We start from the raw sequence: 15,166 nt of genomic DNA, 5'->3' as shown, positions 1-15,166 counted from the left end.
TTCACTTGATAATTTAAGGTTATGACTTTTTAATAAAATATCATCTAAAACACTTATGCTATTGGATAGCATATTCTTGAAATGTGTGCAAAGTAAACAATCATTTATTTTCCTCTTTGCTGTTTTCAGACAATTTTTATTGGATTGAGTGTAGGTTTCAGGATATAATGCAGTTTGCCAAATTCTGTAATTCTTTTTATTTTTTATTTTTAAATGTCATACAGGGTGTGGTGCTTTTAGAAAATTTTTTAAAAGTTGTAGTTCTTCGTGTTTTTTTCCTTCATTTTTTCAAAAATAGTAAGAAAATCTAAACCCTACAGGCAAATTCTGGTTCCTACTATTGACTCCTGGATTCCCTCCCTCTTAAAAGTGAGATCACTCCTGTATATAGTTTTTGCTTATTTCCTTGCTGGGAGTATTTATGTTCTTAACATTATAAGCTCATTATTAGAAATGAAGTCTTGATAAGTACTATTTTAATGCTATATATATATTTATATTTATATCTATTTTATTAATATGTATATATTTGCTTAGGATGGTGAAAATAATTTTAGAGGGACAACAAATGAGGCAGCTATATCCCTCTCGTGGTGATGTGATCATTGAAAATCTTGAGGAATCCATTCTGTTCCTGTATTTCTTCTATTAATCCCTGGTTATTGGGAAATACTTACCAAGATAAATACTTGATTTTATTTTAGTTAAAATTAATTAAAACTAATTAAATAAGGGAAAGCCTTGATTCCATAAGCGTGCAATTGCTCTTAGAAAAACAAATTCTCTCTAAATCTTAATATTAATACTACATAAAAAGACATTGTTGGAAAAGATCTTTTAAGAACAGAGATGCCAGCAAAGAAACACTTGGGATGGGGAAATCTGATGATTTAGATTTTGTCTTCATTATTTGACACAGTATGACAATTCACTCACAAATAGCCTGGCTGAAGACTCATTTCTAAAAACCCCGCGCCGCTCAGAAACTCTATTCTCACACATCAGTGAAAACAGAAAAGAATCTACTGAGGCTCTGTGTGTGTGTTTAAACTAAGAGAATAAGAGTTAAAATATGATAGAATCTCTCTTCTACTTTCCTTGGATCTGGCTGTTTGAAGGAGACTCCCTAGGTTTTCCAGCAACCAGCAAACGCTAATACTTTTTATTTAAAAGCAACTAAGGAAAAACACTCCCCAGAGCAAATCAAGGCAACCTCCTGCCTCCAGCCCCCCCACCCCACCCCCCATCATCTGTAAAGCATGGAGCCGGGTCCCATTTGGGTACCACTCGGCAGGGGGTTCGCTTTCATCCCTCTCCCCACCGCCCCTGCCGGCGGGATGTGACTAGGGCTGCGGGTCCCGGGGTGCCAGGGAGGAGCCGCCCGCCCGCCCCAGGAGAGGAGGCGGCTCCCGCCTGGGAGCCGCCCCCTCTCGTCGCCGGAGAACAAACGGGATATTCAGCAGTGGCCTGTGGCTGCCAGAGCAACTCCTCGGGGGAAATTGAGCGGCGAGGCGGACTGCACCGTAATCGCCTAGAAAAGCGCCCGGGCCCCGCTTGCCGCGCACACCGGGTACCTGGGCTGCCCCGCGGCGGTGCGCGCGCGAGAGAGCGGGAGAGGGCGAGCCGGGGTGCGGGCGCGCCGGGCGTGAGCCTGGGCGCTGCGGAGCGCGCGTGCTCCGGGCTGCGCGCCGGGGTCCGGGGGCGAGCCCCGAGCGTCTCCACCCGCCATGAGGGGCGCGGGCGCCTGGGCCCCGCTCTGCCTGCTGCTGGCCGCCGCCGTCCAGCCCTCGCGGCCGCAGCCGCAGCCGCAGCCGCAGCCCCAGGAGAGGTAACGCATCCCCCTCCAGTGCTCCCTCCCTTCCTCCCTTTCCCTCGCCGGCTACTTTTGCTTTACTCAGTCCGCTTCGGGGCGCCGGGGAACCCACGAGCGACCGGGACCTCAAGACGGCGCCTGCCCGCGGGGCTCCCTTTTGCGCCGCTGGCTCCGCCGGCCCGCCACCACGTGGTGGAGCCTTAACCTGCCCTGCGTCTCCTCTCCCCGAAGGTTTATGCAGGCGAGGGAAGCACTGGGCTCAAATATGTGAACTTTGGTTTACTTCTGTTTTTCCTCCCTGGAGAGGCTTTGCTCGGAAACGTAAGCCTAGGGAAAAACTCGAGTCGCGCGGGCGCCCGGGCGCCCGGGGAGCCACCGTCGGAAAGTTAACTCTTTGCCCACCTCCGAGCTGCCGGATGGCCCCAGCACCTGGGCTGGGGGACCCACTCGATGGCCAACTTTGGTATCTCCTCTTCCACCCCCATCACTGTCAACCTCCATTTTCAATGCGGTGCTCTGCCAGTGGCCAACGATTTTAATTAAGAAAAGGGGAAAATTAAGCATCTCTTCAACTCTAGGACATTAAAACTTTTTTTGTATTAGCCATTTAATTGTCTATCTTTAAAACCATGGAACCCACAGAGCCTAGCTCTCACCTTCTCTCTTACAACCCCTCACCTCCCACCCCCAACCCCAGTTAAATTTTCCGTTTACCATTTGCTTGTAAGATGCATACCACTACCTGGAGGACTTGATTGCATATGGATGGATGAGTGGATGAATGGTTGGTTAAATGGATAGACGGATCTTGTGTTATTATGCTGGAGACAGATGGCAGCTGGGCTGAATGTTTCATCAGGCTATAATTTAAATATTCTAAGAGCCAGCAAGTATTTAAAATCCCTTATATTATGCAGGCACTTAATAATCAATATTAGAACACCCAGATTAAATTTCCTTTCCTCTTTTATTTTCCCAGACCTGTTTTCACATGTGGCGGCATTTTTACTGGAGAGTCTGGATTTATTGGCAGCGAAGGTTTTCCTGGAGTGTACCCTCCAAATAGCAAATGTACTTGGAAAATCACAGTAAGCATTTTTAAAAAGGGTATTCTCCTAGAAGTGAATATTGGAAACAGTGGAAGGCTGCTGCTTTTTCCCTCTGGTGTCAGAATTCGGGTTGGGGGCAAATGTCTGAAATAGTGAAATGTTGAATTTACCTCAACTATTTGGGAGGTTTTTAATAGAACTAATGGTGTCCTGCATTAGCGATTAGAAAGGGCTCAAGATAATGCTTGGAGGGATAAATTCTTAAGCAGATGTGTTTCTGAAAACCCAGTGTGACTCAGTTGAGTTTCATGGATTCAGAATAAAGCTATTTTCAGGCAAAGGCCTGCCCTGGAAGACTTAGAAGCTATTTGCTGCCTGTGCCTTGCATAAATGTCTCCCAGTGGGAGACTGAAGATCAAAGGTAGTGATCACCTCTGACTACTTTATATCCATTAGGGGGAAAAAGTGGGAAAAGAAAAAGAAAAAAATCCCACTTTGTGTCCCTGACTTAAAACCACCACCAAAGGCAATCTAAGAATAGAAAATAGTAACTTAGGGGAGAAAAGTCGAAATATCAAACAGAAACGAATAAAATAGCCATGCTGGTTAGTAATGGCATGGATTATGTGGAGTCAAGATAAGAAGTCAGATTTAGAGACAGCCAGCTTTAAAAAAAATAGTCTGGAGTAAGTCAGCTAGACTGAGTTCGCTTTCCACTTAGCATTGTAGCAACTGTTATCTTCTTCATTTCTTCATTGTTCGGAAGTTGGTGATTGAACACAATGGTTCCCTGAAAGCTTCATCCAGATTGTGCCACCCATGAATTAATGATTTGTAAAAGTAGGTTCCTCTTATTGGGCACTTACTGTGTGCCAGGTACTGTCTCAAGTAGTTAACAAGCATGATTTCACTGAATCTTTGAAATCACTGTTAGAAAGTAGTAGTATTATCCCCGTTATAGATGAAGAAGCTGAGGCCCAGAACAATGATATAAATTGGACTTGATCAAACATTTGGTAAGTCCCAGCTTTCTGTCAAGTGAAACCTATTTCACCAATGAGGTCTTCCCACCAGGAACGTCATCTGACAGGCAGAGAGGAGGGGTTTGCCTCCCTGATGTAGAACCTGGCTCCTAGAGGCATTGATGGTCTCCTAGAAAATAATCAGCTATCTGATGAATTGATATATCACATTGCATAGTATTTCGTTATGATATTGTAACACGTGGGGCCAGGAGAGGATGGGTCATAAAAAATAGCTTTGAAATCTTGGTATTAGCATAAATGTGAAGTAAGGCTCTGAAACATACATGTACCTTGTTTTTCATATTATATTTGTGTTTCCGTTGTAATGAAATGGCTATAAGTTAAAAATGACCCGAGGAAATTCACGACTGAGAGCCATCATGTGCCTAACAAGTGGGAATTCATGGTTAGCCAAGTGTTTTGGGTATTGTGGGCGTTGTTAGTGTGGAAACAAACTTTGGTAAGAGGGAGGGTGTCCAGTGAAAGTTTTCCTTGGGAAAAGAAAGGTGTGCCCTGGGAGAGGCCTGACTACCCCATTCTTATGTGTGGGGGAGGGGAAATGTAATGATGCTTCCGTATGAATACAATGGAAAGGTGAGGCCAGTGGGCACTCATTCCATCACTCATAAGTTGTGCAACCAGGATTTATCTTCTTTAAAACTCAGGATTTTTTTTTGTTTTTAATTTTATTTTCTTTAATGGAGGTACTAGGGATTGAACCCAGGACGTTGTGCATGCTAAGCATGAGCTCTACCAGTGAGCTATACCTCCCCTCCCAGATCTCAGGGAAGATAAAGTGAGATAGTACATATACAGCCCTTTGGCTGAACGCCTGGGATATAATAAGTGCTCACTAAACATTAGCTACCACTGTTAACCATTGTTGCTGGCATTGACTTGTCTTTCCTTCTGACCTGCGAGCAATATGGCAGCTCACTGCCGCCCCCTTACATCGGCTAAACTGGGCTCAGCATCAACTTAAAGTGACTCGGACTTTCATGGAACAATCAGTTATGTCATGTATATCTAGGAAAACTTACTTCTGTGCTTGGGTTCTCCTGTGGTCTCACTGGAGAGGTTCTGTGTGAGTTGGGACTAGGTGGGCTCCTAGTGACAGAGATCCAGAGTAACAGTGGCTCAGACAGAAGCTTGGTTCTCTCTCCGGTGAAGGAATCTGGAGGTAGGCAACCCAGGGTTGGTGCTGCAGCTTCAGACCACTAGGCACTCACTGTCCACTCAGATGTGTGCACAAGTTCCAGCCATCAGGTTCATGTTCTAGCCAACAAACAGGAAGACAAGAAGGGCATAAATCCTCCCTTTAAGGACGCTGTACAGAATTACATGCATCTCGATGTTGGTTTCATTGGCTGGTTATTAGTTACATGGCCACTTCTAGCTGCAAAGAAGCCCTGAAATGAACGTTTCATGTCCGCAATCCTTGTGCTCCGCTAAAATTCAGAAGTCTCCTTTTGAATAAAAGTCTTCTATCAACTGTGGAAAGAAGGGAAAACAAGCAGACGACAAGCAGTCTCTGTGACATATTTATTTGTGGTTTGCCCAGGCTGCCTGACCTCATGCTCAAAAGTTGAGTAACAGATGCCAGCCTTTTTTGAAAAATATGTATTTTTAGAAAGCATAGGTAATGCAGAAGAAAAGACTGCATAATTTGCTTTTCTAGTGAAAAGCTTTATGGTTCTCACTCTTAGCCGATTAAGTTGATTCTATTTCAAGGGGCTGCCTCTTTTATGTTTGCATATGAGTAGCTCCCAACAACTTCCAGAGGAGCCCACCACATTCTCCTGGTTATAATTATAGCCTCAGCAGAATGTTCAGAAAGGCCCTGGGTGCTCTCAAGGTCTCAGTTTGACAATACAGTCATTCCTTTGTATTTTATAAGGAATAACACTGAATCGCTGGTAAAAATCTTCCCAGTTCTTTGTGGTTTGTTAGTAGCAGAAGGGAGCTCCTCAGCTCCTGGAGATCCTCTGGTTGATAAAAGGAGGAAAACTGGTAGAGTTAAAGCTTGTAGAAGCTTGTAGCCTTAAGATCTGTTATTCATTCAACAAACATGGGCTGGGCGTTGGGTGCTATTGGAGTTACGGTGAACAAGGCAGCCAAGCTCTTTGCTCTCATGCAGCTAGCATTCTAGTTTAGAGAGACAGGCAATTAATGTTTAAACAAATGAGTAATCAAGGAAATATCAAATAGTGATAAATGATTTCTGAAAATAAAAATCAATACCACTTTGTGTCCATTACGATAGCTACTATAAAAGACAACAACCCAGAAAATAACACCTGTTGACAAAAATGTGGAGTAATTAGAACCCTTGTGCATTGCTGGAAAGAGTGTAAAATGGTGCAGCTGCTGTGGAAAACAGTATGACACTTTCTCAAGAAATTAAACATAGAATTTCCATATTACCCAGAAATTCGACTTCTGGATGTATACTCAAAAGAAGTGAAAGCTGGGATTTGATCAGATCTTTATATGTCCACGTTCATGGCAGCATTATTCACAATAGCCAAAAGGTGGAAGCAACCCAAGTGTCTACCCATCCACAGATGAATGGACAAACAAAATGTGATATACCAAAAGAAAAAGAGAGGGAAATGTAGTATACAAAGGAACATTATTCAGCTTTAAAAAGTAAGGAAATTCTGACACATTCTACAACATGGATGAACCTTGAAGACGTTATGCCAAATGAAATAAGCCAGTCCACAAAAGGACAAATATTGTCTGATTCTATCAACATGAGGCACCTAGAGTAGTCAAAATCAGAGAGACAGAAAGTAGAATGGTAGTTTCTAGAGGCTGGTGAGGGTAGAGGACTGGGAGTTAGTATTTAATGGACACAGAGTTTCCGTTGAGAAAGATGAGAATGTTCTGGAGATGGATGGTGGTGATGGTTGCACTACAATGTGAATGAACTTAACGACACTGAACTGTACACATAAAAATGGCAAAAGTGGGAAATTTTATGTATATTTTATCACAATAATGTATTTTAAAAATAAAACAGAGCAGTGGGATATTATATAATAATAGTATCATTCCCTTACACAGAATGTTCAGAAAAGGCAAATCTATAGAGACAAGGTAGATTGGTGGTTGTGGGGCTAGGTATGGGGGTTAACAGTTCATGGTCACTAGGGATCTTGAGAGGATGGAAATGGTCTAAAACTGACCTATGGTGCTGGTTGTGCAACTTGGTATACTCACTAGAGATCATCCAGTTGTGCACTTACAATGGGAGAGTTTTATAATATGTTAAATATACCTTAAGAAATTTGTAAAAAAAAAAAAAACCCTGAAACCATAATATAGTGGTGGATAGAAGTAGCTGTGGATGAGGTGGTCAGGAAAGGCCACTCTGAGGAGGTGACATTTAAGCTGAGGCCTGAATGACAAGGAGCCAGCCAAGTGAAAGTCCGGGGAAGAGCATTTTAGGCAGTGGGACCAGAAAGTGCAAAGGCCCTGAAGTGTAAAGAAGTTTGATTGTATGAAGAGCAGCCGGGAGGTCAGTGTGGCTGGAACAGCATAAGCAAGTTGGGGGACGGGAGGAGAAGTGAAAAAAAGGTGAGCAGCGTCCTGTGGGCCACAGCGAAGAGTCTGAATTTTATTTTGAGTAGGAAGCCACTGGAGAATCTTAAACAAAGGAGTGAGATTATCTGATTTTAAAAGATCATCCTGGCTGCCTTGTGGAAGATGAATTGTGGGGAATTAAGAGTGGAAGCAGGGAGGCCTATTGGGAAGCTCCGTGGTACCCAGGGGTGAGAAGATGGTAGGATGGACAAGGGGGTAACAAAGGAGATGAAGAAATGTGGACTCCTCTGCCTAAAGCAGTTGTCTTAGGAGTTCTGAATGCAGCTCGGGTGTCGTGGCACCAGGCGAGAGGCCGGATGCACCAGGCTCTGGACTTTCTTGACAGCTGCTCCAGACAGGGCTGTGCCCTGCAGTGGCCTCATCCAACGCAGTCTCTTAAAGGCTTTCCTGAAGCCCGTGGATCCTGTCCATTTCCCAGCTCCCGCCATCAGTAAACCAAGAATAGCATTCCCACTGGTAACTCAGTATCATAGAGGCCCCTCTAGATGGAAGAGTTTCAGAGTAGCCCTCAAACTCAAATTCCTGTAACTAGAAACACCCTGCCTCTCACCGCTCATCTGCTCACAGTCCATTCTTCCAGGCTGGAGATGTGTCCCAGCAAGGTGGCTTTCATCACCAAATTGTCTTCATCAAACTGTGTCTATCTCGTGGGAGGGACTGGGGAGAGTCCGATGTTAACATCAGTTCACTGCGAGAAGGGAGAAGGCTAGTTGTTACCACCAAACTTTCCAGCCCTTCGTAGTAGACTTTCTGATAGAGAACGGACATCGAGATTTAAATTTGGATGTGTCCTTACATTACAGTACTTTAACATTTTCATTGCTATTTCTTGGACAGCTGCACTGTCTAAACACACTATCAACGTTGGCTGTTTAAATTTAAACTAATCAAGATTAAGTTGAAAATTAAAAATCCAGTCCCTCAGTCTCACTGGCCATATGCCAAATGCTCAGTGTCCACGTGTAGACAGTGGCCACCATATCGGATATATATATATATATATGTATATATATACATATGTGTGTGTGTATATATATATATATATAATATCCATATAATATATTATAATGTAATATGAATATTTTCATTCTCACAAGAAGTTTCATTTGGACAGTGCTGTTCTAGAAAAATCGTGAGGTTAATCTCACTCATGTAAAGGCCTGTTGAGGACGCAGGTGCTCCACGCTGCTCATTTATACTCCTGCTTTGCAAACGGGGAAGCTCACACTTGTTCTGCGTGGAGTTGAAGCTGTGACTGGAACTCGAGCCTGTCAACTCAGCTTTATCTTTGCAGCCACTGACTCTTGGTGACCTCAGCTGGTCTTAGGTCTTACTAGTTAATTTTGCTGAGTGTGCTCTCAAAAATGTATGAGTTCAGCTCAGAGAATTTGAGGGTCAAGAAATGGTTAAGTATTTTGTAATCAGTGATGCAGTTGAGGGTTTCTTAATTTCCTGTTAAGAGCTGATTTTCGGGACTGTCACCTAAGGGGCATCAGGATAAACTGCTTAGTCTGCCTACGCTGGGGGTGGGCAGGAGTTGAGTCTAATTTGACAGCTACTGGGTGTATTATTCTTTGGAAAATGGTGGCTGGTCTTCTAAGCAGACTGGGAAGGACAACATGATGGGGCTGAGGCAAAAGTCACCCTAACTGAAGGATGAGAGCTAGGAACTCTCCTGTGTCAAGCCAGGCAACAGGAAATGAAACTCATTGCAAACTTGGCAAGTCACCAATACTTCTGTTCCTTGATCTTTTCATCCATAGCTTACTCATTTTATAATTCCATAGTAGAATTAGAGATTCACATTGATGATTTGACACAATTTGAAAAGAAAAAGAGGCATCAGTAGCAAAATAATACCTTGTGAAAGCAACGCTGTCAGAGTCTGACTTGGGCTGCCTAGGGTATGGCCAGCTAAGTGGAACCAGCTGAACTTCTGTTTATGGCAGCTATGCAAATCAGAGGAAACTTGAAGCCTAGAACTTTCTGGGAACTCTCCTCGAATAGGTATGTAGGAATTGTTATTTTAAATTGGTTCCTGAAGTTGAAACTAAATATTGCCTCTGAATTGCTGTTATTATCGAACAGGACCAGCCATTGGTGTGCAGATGCCAGTGAGGAGGATTTTATTCTTAGACTTAAAGCCTGAGCATAATTTACAGAACAGTGTCTACAAATGGGATAATTCATGTGTGTGGTCCTGTTGTTATAAATCATCATCGAAATTACAAGGTGTTTATTTATTATTTATATTGCTGCTTTATTTTCGAAAAATGTTTCAAGGTAGTGAAATTAGAAAGCAGATCAGTTATTATTTTCGGCAGAAATCTGGTTTGGGAAAATCCAGCAAACGTTTGAGCAGTTTAAAATGTGGTATCAGAGTTTCCTTTAACTCTGAAGTAAATAATGTGGGAAGATCAGAAAGTCACAGACCCAGGCCAGAAGTGGGAGCATGATTATAGCAATCCCATTGAAGCTGAGAGTTTGTGGCGAATTTTTCCTTATTTAACTAATTCACGCAAAAGGAGAAAAGCATAACTTGTCACATGTAGACGATCATGCACATACTGTCACTTTGATAACTACTCATTGTTTTCTATTCAGCTGGAATTAAATATACCAATTATTATATAGTTGCAGATCAAGAATAATAGCATGGTTTTCAGCATCCCTTCAAAAATATAGTTATCATTTTGTCTCATTTACATCCAATTCTGTGATGTCAGTGGATACATGTTCGGATGTCCTTTTCACAAATGGGGAAGCTGAGGCCTAAAGAACTTGTATGCTGCCTGATACCGTCATCCGTGCAAATGGAGTGAAAAGACTGGGTGACAGAAATGCGCCATCACGCACCTATCTTTTTTTTTTTTTTTTTTTTTTTACTTTTCTTTAGTGGGGGTAATTAGGTTTATTTATTTATTTACTTATTTTTTTTAAACACAGGTACTGGGGATTGAACCCAGGATCTTGTGCATGCTGGGCAGGCACTCTACCACTGAGCTATACCCTCACCCTTTATGCACCTATTTAGCAAATAAATATTCACTCAGTGCTTATTGAGCATCTGCTGTATACCAAGCATTGGTTTGAGTCCTGAGGGTAAAAAGGCAAGGCACAGTTTCTGTCCTTCGGGAGCTTATGATCTGCCAGGGAGTAGTTAGACCGGAAAATCAATAGCAATTATGTTGTGTAAATAATTATGCTGCTTACTGTAAGTAGTTGTAAGTATTGATAATGTGGAATAAGGCTTATTGACATTTTAAAAATTATTGAAGGTCTTAGATTATTTAAATGAAAATAGTGATTACCTCACGTGGTGTAAAAGATGGTATGACCCATTTTGTATCTGTGCTACTCTAAGACTTGACAGGTTGTTACTGGGTCCTTCATTTAACAGCACAGGGCTGTTTTACAACACACACCTTGATATTTCCAAATACACCTACTGCTTATGTAAAGGCATTCCTATACGATTGCCTTGGGGGTGATTTTGTTGCTAATGTATGTTAAAGTCGTCATACTGAATCCATCCACCAAAAGCCTGATTAAATGTCAATGGCGTTCACATTTAGAGAAATGATACATTAAAAAGGTGATTGGGATTTATGTCTTCCCAATAACCTTCAAATGGCTTCATGAAAAGCAAAGTCAGTGGTGGTGGGGGCATGGGGTTGTGTGAAAATTGAAGCATATAGTGATGCTCCAGTAAGATTAGTGCTAGGTATGTAATTTGAGAAAACAAATAGTGAATTTAGACGGGAAGTCAACATTTAAATCACTTAATTATACCGAAGAGTATGGCAAAGTGTTCTAAAATTACTGTATTATTTGCCTGGCATTACCACAGCAGGATAGATACGGGAATGGAATTTTGGCTTTACACACACAATTCCTGGCTTTAAGCTACACATAGGATTTAAAATTATATGGAGGCTTAAATTCCTTAAGTCTTTAACTATGGGTTTTTAAGGTGTACATATACATTTGTTGGACTGGGCTTCATTATTTCAGCTGCATGAATAGTAATTTAATCCAATACCTGACTTAATATTATTTACATCTGATTCCTTAGTAAAGATGAGTGTAATTAACAGAGAATGTCTGTATACCCACGCTTGAGGACTGTGTAAATGGGAAAAGAACACTATAGCTGTTTTTTTATTTGTTTTTTAGTGAAGGGAGTCTAATTCAGAAACTTTGATTCTTATGATACTTAAACTGTCCCAGCTAGGTTTCAACTGATAAGATACTGGAAGAATTAAAACATTTTCCTTGCTGCCTTAAATCTTTCTGGGAAGCAGGGAGAATATAAATCCTAAATAAATAAGCAAGTAGGTGATGTTTTCCCACTGGGGCCTCAGTTCAATTTTTCTAAATTTGCTTAGTTTCCTGTTTGCTTTTAAGGGCCTCTGTTGTTTGTTTTTGTTTTGTTTTTCTTTGCTCTCTCACATGGAAATCGACTATGTTTTTATTGATTGAAAGCTTGATATTTTATTAATGTACTTATTTGTACTGCTTGTGTTTTTAGTGCTGGGCTAAGGCACCCTTAGAAAGGGCTTAATGACTAGAGAAGAAAATGAGAAACCGTGAAAATGAAGCCTTCGTTGCGTGTTTCTTTTTTTCCTGAAAGAGATTCTCTTTAGTAATACACTAATGACAAAAAAGTCATTTTTTCCTGAAACATTGCTGTAATAATAGAGCGCAAAGATAACATATTTAAAACCCTTCTATTAAAAAGCAGTGTAATGAGAAAGCATTTGACAGAAGTAGAACACCCAGAAATGATTGGAAAGAATTTGTTTTCAAAAAGACTGGTGGAATTATTTTCACATTCTTTTCGCATCTCCAGAGTTTAATTTATGATGTGAAATTATGGGCAGATTTGATTGTTCCATAAATTTGCAAATTCCTACAAGGCATCAGGTATTGACAGAAAAAAACAAAAGCAAAAACAACAGAGCATGTTCTCATGTGTTGGCTGCTTTATGCTGGAGACCAGAGAAGCATTTAGAGGGCTCCTAATTCTAAGACTCTCTCTCTTTTTTTTAAACTTTCACATGGTCCTGCTTTTAGGTTTTGGAAAATGTTACCATGAATGGCTGCTCGCCCTTGTTCCTTGCACAGTCAAGTGTAATCTCTGTGTAATCTCTGTGGCTCATTGATGCTTGATGCTATGAAAAATGCAACCATGACCTTCAGCTTACACACCTGCACCTTATAATTTAGCAACTTTTTATCGACAGTGGCAGTGGTGCTTTTGGGGTACTCTTGAATTTCTTACTCTCGGAACTTGGGAGAATACAAATGTTTTCTTCAGATATATTATTTGTTAGATCATAAGAGTCAATGTGGCAAGTCTCTGGAAAACCAACATAAATATCTAAAAATAAATGGAACACCCACAGAGATGTGGGGAGTTGCAGTCAAAGCTGCTCAAGCCCCGCCACTAAATATCACCTCTTTCACCACCTCCCCCACCAAGACGCTCCTGAGCACAACATATAATAAAACAGTGTTTCCCAAAGTGTGGAGGAAGGGACATTTTAGTCACAAATGGGCTATTCTCTGGACCAGGCTGATAAGAAACACAGGGAAGCCGGTGGAGATTTGTGGCACTGCTTACTGCTCCTGGGAATGAATGAATGGAGTCTGAGACGAGTCTAACACAGACTTTGTAAAAGCTCTGGGCTATGACCGACCTTCTGTGAAGAAATCATAATTCATTAAAACTATTTTTAAGGTACCTACCAGAGATCAGGTGTTGGGTTGGACACAGAGACAGCAATGATTGGAAAACCACGTCCCAGAACAGGGCTTGGCGAGGTAGGAGGCATCCATGAGTCAGGGAGATGTCCTGGAAATGCCTAATAGTAGCACAGGGTGAGAGGGTTCATGGTGGAGGGCCGTACGTGTGGCATTACTCAGTGACTAGAAGAATGGACATTGGCAAGTTGTACTGAAATACAAGCCATTGTACTGAGCCGTTTACTAGGTATGTGATGCAGTTTCCAGAACTTTCCGAAGGTGGTTGTCACAGCCAGACCTGCCTTGTAAGGGTAAGGTGAGGACTGATGAAAGGCCCTTGGCACACTGCTTGATGCAAGCAAGGACTCAATAAATGTTTTTTTTTTTTTCAACCTCTCTTCCAGGGATGTAATAAGGCATAAAAGTGTGGTGTTTGTGTAGAACTTGACTGCAAGCCAACACATTTCAAGCTGGATGGTAATCCCTTTGGGGCATGGCTAGTTCCCATTGGAAATACTCATTCCTGCTCACTATGCCCTTTCTTCACTTAAAATATGGTCTTTCATAAGACTTTGTCCACAGAAAGTCTTCCAAAACTTCCCTAATTCTCCTCGAGCCTTGTGCCCTCAGCTGGCCACCTCCCACCCAGCACCAACCGAGCTGCCCCTTAACTTTGAAAACTAGGCTGTTTAGAGGCACAGAAAGCCTTGTCAGTTAAAAATTACAAATAATTTTCTGTCTTTAGAGATGGAGACTTTAATTCACCTTTGGAACCTCAAATCATCAGAGTAGCCCCCACTAGTTACACAAATGAAGTAGTGCATTTATTTGTTTATTCCTAATAGAGACACCCCATGATACATAGTTAAGAATGTAATTTCTTGAGCCAGACTGCCTGGGTTCAAAGACCAGCTCCACTATTGTGGTGGTGAGTCTCCAAAGATGACCCTAACTACCCACACTTCCTGGAATTCACACCTTTTCCCAGTACTGCCAAACATGGAATCTGGGCTGGCCCTGTGGGAAAATAGGATGGGGCGGACATGACACTGCATGACTTCCAGGCGAGGGCATGTGAAATCTTAAAGCTTTGCCTTAGTCTCTTAAAATGTGAATTCTAGGGGAAGCTAGCTGCCATGTAAGGACCACCATGCTGTGAGGAAGCCCAAGCTGGCCATGTAGTGAGGCTTCATGGAGAGAGAGAAGGATGCTCTGACAGTCCCCAGCTGTTCAGCCTTCCCAGCTGCGGTGCCAGGCCTGTGAGTGGAGAAGTCATCTTGGAGGACTAGCCCAGTCAAGCCTTGGGATGACTCAAGCCCTAGTTCATAACAGCATGAGATAATTCAAGCAAGAACCACCAACCTGAGACCAGTGAACCCACAGAACCATAAGCAATAAGAGAACATTGCTGATTTAAGCCACCAAATTTGGGGGTTGTATGTTATGCAACAACAAATTACCAAAACAATGACTTACTAGCTGTGTGAACCTGAGTTTGTTAACCTTCCCATGCCCCAGCTTCCTCATCTATAAAATACGGCTAGTAATACTCCCTGCCTCATAGGATCACTTTGGGCATTAAATTAGCACACGTATGGTACTAAAAACGATGCTTAACACGTGGTAAATACTAAAAAAAGAAAACTTACTAGTTCATCCATGAAATATTTAGTGAATGCTTAATATGTGTCAGTCCCTGTTTTGTATTCTGGAGATACAATAGTGAAGGTTCTTGCACTGATGGTGTTTACTTTCCAGAGGGGAAGAGAGACAGTAAAATAGATCACAGAGAGCAGGGTGGGAATAAGTACTATGAAGACAATAAAACAAAGTGATGCAGATTGATGCAGGTGATGTGACACTTGAGCTGAAACCTGGATGATGCAACACATCTCTCCACTGATGGTTCTTGAAAGCATTGT

The 15,166-nt window shown here is 42.0% G+C and overlaps 1 protein-coding gene and 1 long non-coding RNA gene across 2 annotated transcripts in view; one reads left to right on the top strand and one right to left on the bottom strand.

Moving 5' to 3' along the window:
• Positions 1-1,283: 1,283 nt before the first annotated feature.
• The window catches only part of PCOLCE2 (procollagen C-endopeptidase enhancer 2), a 65,074-nt gene continuing 51,191 nt past the window's right edge, over positions 1,284-15,166 (top strand). Inside the window, exons 1-2 of the mRNA XM_031678647.2 lie at positions 1,284-1,828; positions 2,793-2,901. Coding sequence (XP_031534507.1) covers positions 1,728-1,828; positions 2,793-2,901 — 210 coding nt within the window. The 5' untranslated portion in view covers positions 1,284-1,727. The remainder of the gene's footprint in view (positions 1,829-2,792; positions 2,902-15,166) is intronic.
• LOC140695687 (uncharacterized) lies at positions 8,053-15,056 on the bottom strand. The gene is made up of 3 exons (XR_012071478.1): positions 14,894-15,056; positions 13,248-13,363; positions 8,053-8,184 (listed from the first exon to the last, which is right to left on the bottom strand). It is a non-coding gene; the product is annotated as an uncharacterized lncRNA (long non-coding RNA).

The sequence above is a fragment of the Vicugna pacos genome, chromosome 1 (genome assembly GCF_048564905.1).
Source record: "Vicugna pacos chromosome 1, VicPac4, whole genome shotgun sequence".
In the NCBI taxonomy this organism is placed as follows: Eukaryota; Metazoa; Chordata; class Mammalia; order Artiodactyla; family Camelidae; genus Vicugna; species Vicugna pacos.
This window is presented reverse-complemented; position numbering and strand designations above follow the sequence as displayed.